This window comes from Tasmannia lanceolata, unplaced genomic scaffold, assembly GCF_043159265.1.
Source record: "Tasmannia lanceolata isolate RefF3 unplaced genomic scaffold, GAP_Taslan_0.1 ptg000018l, whole genome shotgun sequence".
NCBI lineage: Eukaryota > Viridiplantae > Streptophyta > Magnoliopsida > Canellales > Winteraceae > Tasmannia > Tasmannia lanceolata.
The window spans coordinates 17,966,854-17,981,427 of record NW_027518695.1 but is presented as its reverse complement, the minus strand read 5'-3'; the positions used below and the strand labels follow the sequence as shown (position 1 = coordinate 17,981,427).

The window sequence follows — 14,574 nt, the reverse complement described above, 5'->3', positions numbered from 1 at the left end:
GTACAACTGAATGGAGATATTATACGATGTTCCCACATACTTGTATGTATTTTTGTAAAAAGTAAAGTGAAGCGGATCTAATTCGTAGATGGTTCAAATCTATGTGCCCCATATGGACCATATGGTTAGATGGTTCAAATCATCCATTTGTTAGATGTCCATGCATAGTTGTGCGTGTTTTTCAAAATAATTCAGGGGTACCCACCTTGTTTGAAGGAACATTTATATGTTGAGCTCCCAAATCATTTCGATAGGATGATCCTTGTTAGGTCTAAAATTGGTAACATGTTATGGTAGGGCCGGAAGGGCTGATTTGACAAGCCACAGCTGAAGGGCTAGTGGAGTCCTGTGCTGCACAAAGGCACAGACAAGAAGACAAAGGGTCAGAAGACCAACCCGGAGTGTTGCTCCGGACGGGCGCTTCGACACTCAAGTCAGTATGAGCAGGAGTGGAGAGCAATGTGAGAGCAAAAGCTTAGGGTTTTTATTTTCAGATCTCTCACCTTAGCACAAGTGAAGGCTATTTATAGTGATTCTGAGCCACCTGTCCAGGACAGGTGGTAGTTCTGAGCCACCTGTCCAGAACAGGTGGTGGCTTCTGTATGGACCAGGTCTCATACCTAGGAGGCGCAGGTGGAAGTCCTTGATTGGCCCAAGTGTCACACCTAGCAGGGACATGTGTTGGCTTTGCAGCGGTCCCTGTGAGGGCCACGTGTCAACAGCCAATTGGTTGCTGAGTTCGGACCCATCAGTGCTGAGTTCGGACCCCATCAGTTGCCCCCTGGTTCTCCGAGTCGTGGCAGCGGCTAGGGGAAGCAAAAAGAGGGTTAAAGCAGCATCTGGCCGGCCTTGAGGCCTCTGGGCAGCTGAGGCCGGCTTCAGGCAGGGACCAGGAAAAACCGCGGTGGCCAGGGGCCTCTGGGCGGCCTGGTCCGGCCTTGAGACTTGGGCTGAAGGAGCACGGCCGGGCAGGAGCCCCTGCGCAATCCAGTCCGGCCGGAATTTGAACCAGAAGTCTGGCCGGCCAAACCTCCTGGGCGTCGTGGCCGGGGCAGATCTCCTGGACGGGGCGGCTAGGTCAGACATGTCCTCTGTCGCCTAGTGAGCGCGTCGTATCCTGTCCGGCTCCGGCTAAGGCGCTGGACGGCCAAGCCGGGCAGGTCTTTTGTCGTGTAGCGATTGCGCCATATCCTGCCCGGCTCCGGCTAAGGCGTTGGACGGCCAGGCCGGACAGATTTTTTGTCTTCTAGCGATCGCGTCATATCCTGTCCGGCTAAGCCTTCTGGGCGGCTAGGCTGGGCAGGTCTTTTGTCGCGTAGCGATTGCGCCATATCCTGTCCGGCTTCGGCTAAGGCGCTGGACGGCCAGGCCGGACAGATCTTTTGTCTTCTAGCGAACGCGTCATATCCTGTCCGGCTAAGCCTTAGGCGGCTAGGCCGGGCAGGTCTTTTGTCGCATAGCGATTGCGCCATATCCTGTCCGGCTTCGGCTAAGGCGCTGGACGGCCAGGCCGGACAGATCTTTTGTCTTCTAGCGATTGCGTCATATCCTGTCCGGCTAAGCCTTCTGGGCGGCTAGGCCGGGCAGGTCTTTTGTCTTCTGGCGTCATCACTTTGCACTTTGGAACTTGTACCTCGCATTTAATGCGGACGGTGCATTTAATGCGAGCGGCGCATTTAATGCGGTAGGTGACGTGGCGCACTCCGGCTGGTGGGAAAAGGGCGGGATTTTTCCCGCTCTTCCAAGCCTATATATACCGGAGTTTTTACTCCTCATTTTTCACTTTTCACATTCTCCTCTCCTTCTCTGCTGCTCGGCTAGTCAAATTTCTGCCCGCCTCGGATCAGTGAGCCCGGAGATCTTCAGTCAGCACCTCAGTTCGGTAATTTCTTTTAGCTTTTCTTTTCTTCCCTTTTAATGTCTAGCACTAGTTCTGAGTCGGACTCCGGCTCAAAGGAGTCCGGTTCGACTAGTAGTACTGGGTCCGGGGAGAGGACGAGGCCGGCCTCTCATGCGGAGGCTGGTGTTGAGGACATAATAATCGTAGCAGACGAGGAGAGCGGAGAGGAAGAGATTGTGGACTTAGACACAATCCCGGTCCGTGGGGACGGACCGCACCGGGTAGAAACCAGCGACGAGGAAGAACACGCTGAAGTTCCTCGCTTGCCGCGCGCACCCGTCGAGGTGATAGCGGAGGCACGGATGGAGGCCAACCCACAGTACAACATCGGGGCCCTGTACGAGGCGAATCATCTGGGGCCGGGCAAACTTCAGACCGTCAGGGACAAATACTGTATCCCTGATCGGTACCTTTTGAGGGCGGCCGTTGAAGGGGACCGGGCCAGCAACGATAGTGCAGATCTCTGCCTATACGAAGAAGCCTTACGGGCCGGGCTCAGACTTCCCTTGCATCCATTTTTTGTCGACATGCTGAATTATTACGGGCTGGCGGTTACACAGGTCGTGCCGAACTCTTGGAGGACGCTGGTCGGCTTCCTGCACCTTTTGGGAGTTCGGCTCCGTAGGAACCCCACCCTGCCCGTCTTCAGGATGTGTGCGCATATCTGAAGAGGCACAAGGACGGCGGTTGGATCTACATCAGCCAACGGCCCGAAGTAAAAATGATCACTGGCATACCTACTTCCATTCACACATGGAAGAACAGGTTTTTCTACGCTAGGGACACCGAGCAGGGCTCCCACTGGCCGTTCTCATTGGAGTGGAGAACGCCAGACACCAAGAACCTTAGTCGGAAGCCAGCCCTTAAGGGCTATGACTACATGACCTTCGTTTTGATCAAAGAAGAGCTGAAGCGCGGTCAAACAAACTGCTCGGAGTTCTCCAAGGAGGCCGTCCTGGTAGAGCTCGGTATCAGCCGTGCGACGCCGGCACGTACGTAGACTTTTTTAGGCCAGCTCTTATTTTTTGAACTGTTCCTTTTTCTTCTTTTTTTATAGTTCTAACTTTGTTCTGTTTTCACGTTCAGAAATGGTGAAGCAGATGTCCATGCTGGACAAAATCAGACAGGGCTCCCAGGCGTCCCCAACGCATGAGCAGCCCCAACCCAAGGGCAAGAAAAGAAAGGTGCCGGAGTCAACTCCGGCAATGGTTGCACTGGCTGAGCCTCTCAAAAGCAGCCGGGCGACACATAAGCTTGCAGTTAAGCCGAGCCGGCCAAACCTCGTCGGGCGGAGCTCCGGGTCTGCACGGGTGACAGAGCCCCAACAAAGCGGGCCAGTCCTGGGCATCCCTGCCGCCACGGCGGCGAGAGGCGACAACGTCTTCCGCCCAAACTGGGCGGTGCAGAAAACGGACACCGACCTCGGGGATAGCCGGGTGGCCACAGAATTGATGTACCAGGGCATCCTCCCACGCGACCGACGGGAAGTCGAGAAAGAGGCGCCGGAGACCTGTGCAGAGGCGATCGCCTCCGCCCTCTATCAGCTCCAAGTGTACTCTAGGGATATGGCGAAGAAGAGTTATCTCTTCTCTGAGACGCTCACACAGATACAGTCCGAGAAGGGCGAGCTCCAAAAGGACAAGGACGGGCTTAGTGAAGCCGTCCAGGTCAAAGAGGCCGAATGCAACAGCCTGAAGGACGAGGTGCAGAGGGTCAAGAACCAGGTCGTGCAGGATCTCCTAACTGCGAGGGAGAGAGCCGATCAGAGAGAAAAGGCGGCTATCGAGGCGGCCGTGAAAGTGGCAGTGCGGGAGGCCGTGCAGAAGACCGAAGAGAGGAAGGACACACAGTTCTTCAACCTGGGCCTCCAAGCCTATAAGGCGGGGTTCCTTCTCTGCTCTGAGCAGGTTAAGAAGGCTCACCCCGACATCTCTCTGGACGGACTGGACGTCCCGTATGCACCTCCAGAGGAGGAAGATGACGAGGAGGAAGAAGGCGAACTGGACTCCTCCCAACCCATCGAGGTAGAACAAGAAGTCGTTATGGCTTCCGAGGTCACCCCTCCAACCGCCGAGGCCGGCCAGGCTGCAGCCCTTACTGCAGAGGCAGTCACCGACGAGGTGGCCGACGGGGAGGCCTGAGTGGCCGCCCTCTTGCTCCTATCCTTAATTTTTGTAACGCGCCGGAGTGCACCACTACCGCTCTCTAAGTCTGCAAACACTTAGAATGAGAGCTAAGTCTGCAAACACTTAGAGTCTTTTTGGCGTCTAGCGATTGCGCCATATCCTGTCCGGCTCCGGCTAAGGGCAGCCAGGCCGGGCAGGTCTTTGAGGTGGTTTCCACTAGGGAGGGTCCATGTGGTCGGAACTGATCTTCACACCAGATTGGACGCGCCGGAGTGCACCACTACCGCTCTCTAAGTCTGCAAACACTTAGAATGAGAGCTAAGTCTGCAAACACTTAGAGTCTTTTTGGCGTCTAGCGATTGCGCCATATCCTGTCCGGCTCCGGCTAAGGGCGGCCAGGCCGGGCAGGTCTTTGAGGTGGTTTCCACTAGGGCGGGTCAATGTGGTCGGAACTGATCTTCACACCAGATTGGACGCGCCGGAGTGCACCACTACCGCTCTCTAAGTCTGCAAACACTTAGATGAGAGCTAAGTCTGCAAACACTTAGAGTCTTTTTGGCGTCTAGCGATTGCGCCATATCCTGTCCGGCTCCGGCTAAGGGCGGCCAGGCCGAGCAGGTCTTTGAGGTGGTTTCCACTAGGGCGGGTCCATGTGGTCGGAACTGATCTTCACACCATATTGGACGCGCCGGAGTGCACCACTACCGCTCTCTAAGTCTGCAAACACTTAGAATGAGAGCTAAGTCTGCAAACACTTAGAGTCTTTTTGGCGTCTAGTGATTGCGCCATATCCTGTCCGGCTCCGGCTAAGGGCGGCCAGGCCGGGCAGGTCTTTGAGGTGGTTTCCACTAGGGCGGGTCCATGTGGTCGGAACTGATCTTCACACCAGATTGGACGCGCCGGAGTGCACCACTACCGCTCTCTAAGTCTGCAAACACTTAGAATGAGAGCTAAGTCTGCAAACACTTAGAGTCTTTTTGGCGTCTAGCGATTGCGCCATATCCTGTCCGGCTCCGGCTAAGGGCGGCCAGGCCGGGCAGGTCTTTGAGGTGGTTTCCACTAGGGCGGGTCCATGTGGTCGGAACTGATCTTCACACCAGATTGGACGCGCCGGAGTGCACCACTACCGCTCTCTAAGTCTGCAAACACTTAGAATGAGAGCTAAGTCTGCAAACACTTAGAGTCTTTTTGGTGTCTAGTGATTACGCCATATCCTGTCCGGCTCCGGCTAAGGGCGGCCAAGCCGGGCAGGTCTTTGAGGTGGTTTCCACTAGGGCGGGTCCATGTGGTCGGAACTGATCTTCACACCAGATTGGACGCGCCGGAGTGCACCACTACCGCTCTCTAAGTCTGCAAACACTTAGAATGAGAGCTAAGTCTGCAAACACTTAGAGTCTTTTTGGCGTCTAGCGATTGCGCCATATCCTGTTCGGCTCCGGCTAAGGGCGGCCAGGCCGGGCAGGTCTTTGAGGTGGTTTCCACTAGGGCGGGTCCATGTGGTCGGAACTGATCTTCACACCAGATTGGACGCGCCGGAGTGCACCACTACCGCTCTCTAAGTCTGCAAACACTTAGAATGAGAGCTAAGTCTGCAAACACTTAGAGTCTTTTTGGCGTCTAGCGATTGCGCCATATCCTGTTCGGCTCCGGCTAAGGGCGGCCAGGCCGGGCAGGTCTTTGAGGTGGTTTCCACTAGGGCGGGTCTATGTGGTCGGAACTGATCTTCACACCAGATTGGATGCGCCGGAGTGCGCCACTACCGCTCTCTAAGTCTGCAAACACTTAGAATGAGGGCTAAGTCTGCAAACACTTAGAGTCTTTTTATGGGGGAGCTGGCATATACTAGTGACTCAAAAGTGAGGGACATAGTTCAGAGACAACTCCACTTTATTTCTCTTTGAAATTTAATTACAGAGATTCTTTACAGGCCTTCAAAGGCAAAGGAAAAGACTATTGATAGTATATTCGAAGATTTCTGGAATTCCAGGCGTGCGGCAGCAGCTGCTCGTCAAGTGTCTCTAGGCGGTAGCTTCCTGGACGGATGACCTCTTTGACTCGGTACGGCCCTTCCCAAGTCGGGGAGAGTTTGCCCACCCTTCTTGGCTGGGAGACGGCCGCTTTCCTCAAAACTAGGTCGCCTGTGCGGAACTCCCTTGGTCGGATCTTCGTGTCATGGTATCTAGACACCTTCTGCTTATACGCTGCGGCTCTGATCCGTGACTCCTCACGGACTTCCTCAAGCAAGTCGAGGTTGACACGGAGCCCGTCCACATTCAGCTGTTCATTGAAGTTAACAATTCTTGGGGAAGGAATGCCGATGTCAACCGGAATCACAGCTTCTGTTTCGAAGGAGAGATTGAAAGGCGACTCACCCGTTGCAGTGCGTGGGGTAGTCCGATATGCCCAGAGCACATGGTACAGCTCGTCAACCCAGCGTTCAGCCTTATCATCCAGTCTCTTCTTTATCCCCTGCAGCAGAGTCCTGTTCGTCACTTCGGTCTGTCCATTCGTCTGAGGGTGTGCCACGGAAGTGAACCTTTGCTCAATCTTCAGATCTGCACAAAACTTTCTGAAGTTCCTTGAGTCGAGCTGTTTGCCATTGTCTGTTATGAGGACCCGGGGTATCCCGAATCTGCACACCACTGATTTCCAGAAAAAGTTCTGGACGTTCTGCTCGGTGATCTTGGCCAGAGGTTCAGCTTCTACCCACTTAGTAAAGTAGTCGATGGCGACAACGACGAACTCGCGGCCTCCGGAGGCCGGCGGAAAAGGACCTAAGATGTCCATTCCCCAGACAGCAAAAGGGAGAGGGCTGATGATCAGAGCCATTGGCACGGCAGGCTGGTGAACGGCGGGAGAAAATTTCTGACACTTCTTCACAAGGCTCAGTGCATCTTGTCTCAATGTAGGCCAGTATAGGCTTCTTAGAAGGACTTTGATGGCGAGGGCCTTGCCCCCAAGATGCTCTCCACAAATCCCTTCATGGGTCTCTCGCAGGGCGTACAGGGCATCAGTTGGCCGGAGACACTTCAAGTACGGGAGGGTGTAAGATCTCTTGTACAGAGTCTCGCCGTCAAGTTTAAACCTTGCTGCCCGCTGTACGACTTTACGTGCCTCTTTTTTCTCCCCGGGGAGTTCTCCGCTGCGCAGATATCTGATGATCTCATCCATCCAGCACGGCTCATCGTCGATCTGCATTACTACGACGGGCTGGTCATCAATACTGGAGGTCTTTAGGAACTCCATACGGATTTCTTTGAGAGCGGTGTAGCCTGATGCCGCTAGCTTTGAGAGTACATCAGCCTTTGTATTTTCAGTCAGGGGGACTCTGATGACCTCAAAACTTCCGAACTTGCTGGCTAGGCCACGGACCCTTTGTAGATATTTTATCATTCGCTCTTCTCGGGCCTCATATACTCCTTGGATCTGACATACGACTAACTATGAATCGCAGTACGCCTTCAGTCTCTGAGCGCGGGCCTGAATGGCGAGGTTCATTCCGGCGATGAGCGCTTCGTACTCTGCCTCATTGTTTGACGCACGGAATCCAAACCTCAGGGCATAATTCAGGACAAAATCATCTGGTCCTGTGAGAACTAGTCCGGCACCGCTGCCACTTTTATTTGAAGACCCGTCAACATATACCTCCCAGAGCGGCTCTTCAGAACATGGAAGCGGGCTGGTCGGGGGAGCTGCACTCTCAAACCCGGGAAGCGGAACCGCTTCGGCTTCGATCTGCTGCTCGGATATAACCGGTTCTGCTTCTGAAGGAAGCGCTGCTTCTGACCAGGGGTCTGAATCTGGCATGGTACATTCAGCTATGAAGTCTGCAAGAACCTGAGCTTTGATTGCTGGCCTGGGCAGATATTTGATGTCAAACTCGCTGAGCTCCACGGCCCACTTCACAAGTCGGCCAGAAGTGTCTGGACGGTGGAGGATCTGCCTGAGGGGCTGTCCTGTCAGGACCTTGATCGTATGCGCCTGGAAATACGGCCTTAATTTTCTGGCCGCCATAACGAGGGCGTATACGAGCTTCTCGACTCGCTGATATCTCGTCTCTACATCATGGAGGACCTTACTGACATAGTAGATCGGCTTTTGCTGGTGGTACTCCTCTCTGATCAGTACTGCTGCAACTGCCAAAGGTCCCGCTGAGAGATACAGAATCAGCTCTTCTCCTGGTTCTGGCTTGGACAGCAAGGGCGGAGAGGACAAGTACTGCTTCAGCTCTTCAAATGCCGCTTGACACTCCGAAGTCCAGGGCGCGGTTTTTATACCTTTAACTGCGTTGAAGAACGGAAGGCATCTTTCTGCGGACTTAGAGATGAATCGCCCCAGGGCAGCTACTAATCCGGTCAGGCGCTGTACTTCTCTGATAGTTCTGGGCGGAGTTAGCTCCATCACCGCCTTGATTTTCTCAGGGTTTGCCTCTATCCCTCTCTGGCTTACCATGAAGCCCAGAAACTTGCCTGCTCCGACGCCGAACGTACACTTGGTCGGATTGAGCTTCATGTTGTGCTCCCTCAAGACTTGAAATGCTTCTTTGAGGTCGGCAACATGATTGCAGGCAGCTCTGCTCTTGACCAGCATATCGTCCACATATACTTCCATATTGCGGCCGATCTGCTCTTTGAACAGCCTGTTGACGAGCCGCTGGTAGGTGGCTCATGCGTTCTTCAGTCCAAAAGGCATAACTCGATAGCAATAAGTCCCCTGATCGGTTACAAAGGATGTCTTCGGAATGTCGGACTCATGCATTCTGATCTGATTATATCCTGAGAAGGCGTCCATGAAGCTTAGCAGCTCGTGACCTGCAGTAGCGTCGATGAGCTGATCGATCTTTGGGAGCGGGTAGCTGTCCTTCGGGCAGGCCTTATTCAGGTCTGTAAAATCAATGCAGGTCCTCCACTTCCCATTAGACTTCTTCACCATCACAACATTCGCCAGCTAGTCCGGGTACTGGATCTCGCGGATGAAGTCGGCCTTCAGAAGCCTTTCCACCTCTTCTCTAATGGCCCTTCGCCTCTCCGGTGCAAAGTGCCACCTCTTCTGCTTCACGGGCTTGCAGGTCTGATCAACCCTGAGCTCATGGGTGCTGATTGCAGGGTCGATGCCGGGCATGTCTGAAGGAGCCCAGGCAAAGACATCTGCATTGGCTCTGAGGAACTGAGCAAGATCCTGCTGCACGGCCTCTGGCAGGGCAGAGCCGATTTGAACAACCCTCTGGTCGTCATCGCTATACAACGGGATAGATATAATGTCCTCGGCCGGCTCGTTTACTGTGATCTGGGCTTCGTCCCTTAGATCAAACAGCTCGATCGGCAGAGACTCGGACGCATTCTTCCCTTTCAGTGCCGCTGCATAGCACTGCCTCGACTGGGGCTGATCCCCTCTGACTTCCCCTATGCCCCCTGGTGTACTGAACTTCATCTTCTGATGATAGGCGGAGGGAACGGCTCGGAGGAGATTCTGACCGGGGCGGCCCAGGATAGCATTGTAGGCCGACTTGGCCCTTACCACCAAGAAGTTCACCATGGCGACGGACTGGCAGGGCGGCTCCCCGATAAGAACTGGAAGCTCGATCTGCCCTTCGACTTTGACAACTTCTCCGAAGAACCCGAACAGATCGGATTTGGCCGGCTTCAGACGGTCGGTTCCGATCAGCATCCGCTCGAAGGCGTGATAATAGAGGATGTCTACAGAGCTCCCGTTGTCGACCAAGATCTTCTTCATTTCCCAGTTCGCCACCAGCATGGTGATGACCAGGGCATCATCATGCGGAAGGATCAGGCCGTCGAGATCTGCATCTGAAAAGGATATCTCGTTCTCTAGCCTGGCCTTCTTGCTGCAGGTATGGACGGCGTTGACCTGCCGGGCATAAGTCCTGCGGGCTGATGAAGAGGTTCCTCCTGCGGTCGGCCCTCATGAAATGGTACCAATAACACCATGAGGTTGAGGTTGAGGTACCTGAGGAGGGGGGTTGGCCGGGGCCGGAGCTTGAATGCGGTCGCCTAGAGGTTGAGCGCCCCGGGGGCTTCTGCCTCTGGGCTTCGGCTTGTCCTTGCGCTCTCTTTTGTTGTCGTCATTTTTCAAGTACCTTCCGAGGTACCCTCGGCTGATCAACTGCCCGATCTCCTCCTTCAGATGAAGGCACGCGTTGGTGTCGTGACCGTGGTCCTTGTGGAACCTGCAGTATTTGGACATGTTTCTTTTTGCCGAGGAGGTCTGTCTCTCCGGCCACCGGATGAAGTCCTCTTCCCGAATGGCTGCCAGGATCTGCGCTCTCGACGCGGTCAGCCGCGTGTAATGCTCTCTCGGTTGGGGGCTTCTCCCCTTTCGAGAAAGGCTTCTCTCCTTGCGGGAAGGGCTTCTCTCCTTCTTCTGAGACTTATCATCCCTACGCTGCTTAGTAGGGTTCTTCTCCTCGGGCCTTCTCTTGCTAGCAGAGTCCAGGGCGGCGAGAGTTTCCTCCACCGAGATGTACTCCTCCGCCCCGGCCATCAGGTCTGCGAGGGACTACGGGTTGCGTCGGGCCACTGCTCGCCCGAAGTCAGTTGATCGGGCGCCGGCCAGAAGGGCGTTCGTGGCCGCGGAGGGATCCAGGTTGGGGACCTGGAGAGCTTCCCTATTAAAGCGACCAACGAACACTTTCAAGGCCTCATCATCTCCCTGCCTGAGGGCCATCAGCGAAGCCGTTGTCTTCCTGGGTCTTCTGCTGCTCATGAAATGGCGGGCCAGGTCATCCCCAAAATCATCAAAATTGTCCACGGACCTGGGCTTAAGCCGCGAGTACCAGTCCCGCGCTGCTCCGGTCAACGTGGTGGGGAATGCCCGGCAAAGGAATCCATCCGACGCCCCGTGGAGGAGCATTGTGGTCCTGAAAGTCTCCAAGTGGTCCACGGGGTCGGTGGTCCCGTCATACTGCGGAATCTGCGGCATCTTCCAGCCCGCAGGGGCCTCTGCGCTGAGTACTCTGTCCGAAAATGGTTGAGTGCTTGTGAAGATCCGGGAGGCAGGCCGGCCCTGCTCTCTGGCGAGCTCTTCGATCCGGTGGTCGATCTGCTGGATCCTTCGCAACACCGGGTCCTCTCTTTCCTCAGCCCGGTGGACGGGCCTCTCTCTCCTTGCTGGCGGGCTCATAGCCGATCCGGACTGACTGGCCGGACTCCTTCGCCGGTGCCGCGATCCCTCTCCGTGCGTGGTGTCTCTCTTGCTGCCATGCCTTTGTACGGAGGGAGATCGTGACCGGTGATGTAGGCGAGGCTCGGGGCGCACATGCTTGTCCCGGGAGAGGTGATCTCGTCTTGTAGAGTGACGAGTCTGCTCCCGGGGCGGAGGCGTGTGCTCTCTGCGGGAGCTTCCCCTCCTCTGGGCGGGCTGAGAGGCCTCGGCTGGGTGCTGCTGGAGTGCGGTGGCCGGATTCCTGAACTGCGCAATCACAGCAGTCATTTCTTGGAAAAGGGCCCGCATCTCCCTCGGGGTCGGGGTAGGGTCTGAACGGTCCGAGCGAGTCGGACTGCGCTCCCCTGGCGCCCCGACCTCTATCTGCGAGGCCAATCGCTCGCTTCTTCCTTCACGGGGGGCTGTAGCCCGGGTCGTCCGGGAGGTTGGCACATGCTTTCCGTTTTTTCCTACCATTGCTTAAGTGAGGTTCCGAACAGCTTTTTGTTGCGGGGTCCCACGGATGGCGCCAAATCTGTTAGGTCTAAAATTGGTAACAGGTTATGGTAGGGCCGGAAGGGCTGATCTGACAAACCACAGCTGAAGGGCTAGTGGAGTCCTGCGCTGCACAAAGGCACAGACAAGAAGACAAAGGGTCAGAAGACCAACCCGGAGTGTTGCTCCGGACGGGCGCTTCGACACTCAAGTCAGTATGAGCAGGAGTGCAGAGCAATGTCAGAGCAAAAGCTTAGGGTTTTGATTTTCAGATCTCTCACCTTAGCACAAGTGAAGGCTATTTATAGTGATTCTGAGCCACCTGTCCAGGACAGGTGGTGGCCTCTGTATGGACCAGGTCTCATACCTAGGAGGGGCAGGTGGAAGTCCCTGATTGGCCCAGGTGTCACACCTAGCAGGGACAGGTGTTGGCTTTGCAGCGGTCCCTGTGAGGGCCACGTGTCAACAGCCAATTGGTTGCTGAGTTCGGACCCCATCAATCCTAACCCTCCGGTGTGTTGAAGTTATTATATGCCGTCATCTCTCCATAGATCGAAGGGTTAGGTTCATTATATGGATATGGTTTTCGGGGCACAACTTATTTGTGTTACGCCCAACAGATGAATGATTTGAATCTACAAGCTAGGTGGGCTCCACTGTATTTTTAAAAAAATACATGCAATTATGTGCTCACAATGTATAAAGGGGGTGAATTTATCCTCAAGCAACGAACAACTCTCACAGAAACTATTAAAGGGTGGGATTTTATCCGTTTAGGGGGGCGGAAATATCAGCGCCCAAATAATAAATGCGGCCATCTTTTGAATGACCCAAACCTCACCGAAATCCACCTTGGGCAATCCTCTTGGAAAGTAGAGTGAATCTATTTATGGAGTCTATGTAAGTTACCATTTTCCAAAAGTACCGCATGAAATCATGAAAGTATTTGATGGATTACTAATCTGTCATTACTGTAATCACATTGATCAGATGTGTCTTAGGCCCTGTTTGTTTTAGATTATGAGAACCAATTGTTCTGGATTCTCAATAGGTTCTCTTAATCCATAACAAACAGAGCCTTAATATGTTCGATCTATTTGAGGCCAACCCCAACCTGAGCCCAACTCGTGGGACAAAGTGTCCAACCCTAACTTGAATTGACCCGACTCTTAACGCAAGGGGGGTCAACCCAACCCAACCCAACCCGCCAATAATTATCTCAACCCAAACCCAACATGAGGTGGGTCGACCCGATGACACATCTCTTTAGATTTAGGGAAGTGATAAATCCGGCCCTTTTGATTACTTGGGACACCCAACAGCAGTGTCCGAGGCAATCAGGCCCATTGAATCCTTCTGATGTGAAGTACATCAGCCCCTCTGCAGTCATTGATACACTGCTGCTGGGTGTCCAAAGTAATCAAAAGGGGCGGATTTATCACTTCCCTAGATTTATCCGAGGGATAAATATGAAAAGAAGAATAATGATATGGTAACCGAGTCGGGAGCCAAATATGGAACCAAACAAATAGTCTCTTCACACATTAGCAATCTTAGTTATTTATATGGGAAATGATTTCAGCGCTCAAATGTTTTGATAAACATGCGCTCACTTGTTTGTGTTGGGGTTCCACGCAAAAGCAAATAGTCCCCATTGGTAAAGTGATTGGGATGGGGGATGGGTTATAAGGGAATGAGCACCCTCCCTCTAACAGCTAGCTTTTAGGGGTGAGTTCTACCCGGTTAAGTTCCCTACAAATGACATCAGAGCTGGGGCGTGGTAACTCCCAGGAAGATCTCGGTAACCCTTGTGTGCGTCCGTTGGAGCGCGAAAATCATTTCCCTACTTATTTTTCTACTTTTGTTCCTTAAAATGGCAAAACTACCCCTCCTCTTCTTTTTCGGCTTTATTTCCAAAACTGATCTCCGAGCGATTTGTATATAAAAATTCATTAAATCTCGACAAACTGAAACATAAATAATAGCATAAATCTAGAGAGAATAATAAAATGATGATATTTTTGTCATGATATGCACATGGGAGCTGTTTCATAAATTAATAGGCCCCAATCCACTTGGCCACTTGCATAATATACAATTGGAATTAAAATATCCATAATTTTTATTATAATCATTTAATGACCCATGTCGCTCTCTTTAGAGAATTTATATGATGCCCAACCGTCAAAATCTCAAGGGCTAGGTGGCAAACCACTTGTCCCTTGGAATTTGATCAGGTCGATGTTTCGACCTGATCAAATTCCAAGGGTGTTTCGACCTGATCAAATTCCAAGGGCCAGGTGGTTTGCCACCTAGCCCATTGACCCGATCAAATTCCAAGGGCCAGGTGGCAACATCGACCTGATCAAATTCCAAGGGCCAGGTGGTTTGCCATTTAGCCCTTGAGATTTTGACGGTCAGGCACCATACCTAGCAAACCACCTGGCCCTTGGAATTTGATCTGGTGTTTCGACTTGATCAAATTCCAAGGCCAGGTGGTTTGCCACCTAGCTCTTGAGATTTTGACGATCAGGCACCATATAAAAACTCCTATCTTTGTACTTACTTGTAAGGGCATATAAGATAAAAAACACTTTATTTAGGGCGCTGATACCCCCTCCCCCTTGACGGCTGGCTAACGTTAAGCGTTAGGATATGTCTCTCTCTCTCTCTCTCTCTCTCTCTCTCTCTCTCTCCACACACACACACACAACAGGAACAGTTGGTGGGCCCAACCGTTGGTGGAATGGTGGGCCCATCTTTACACAACGTAGGCCCCGCCCATACCACTGTAGGATAATCCAAACCGTCCATTTGATGGGCCATAAACGTAAATAAGTTGCATCCCAAAATATTATTTCCTTAGGCAGATCCTAGCCTTCCGATCTAAAT

The 14,574-nt window shown here is 53.2% G+C and overlaps 1 protein-coding gene across 1 annotated transcript; it reads right to left on the bottom strand.

The window, feature by feature from the left end:
• Positions 1 to 5,792: 5,792 nt before the first annotated feature.
• LOC143850108 (uncharacterized) lies at positions 5,793 to 8,040 on the bottom strand. Its single transcript, XM_077359412.1, has 4 exons — positions 7,580 to 8,040; positions 6,823 to 7,168; positions 6,214 to 6,495; positions 5,793 to 5,798 (listed from the first exon to the last, which is right to left on the bottom strand). Exons 1-4 carry the CDS (start codon positions 8,038 to 8,040, stop codon positions 5,793 to 5,795), a joined length of 1,095 nt encoding a protein of 364 aa, XP_077215527.1.
• Between the last annotated feature and the right edge of the window lie 6,534 nt (positions 8,041 to 14,574).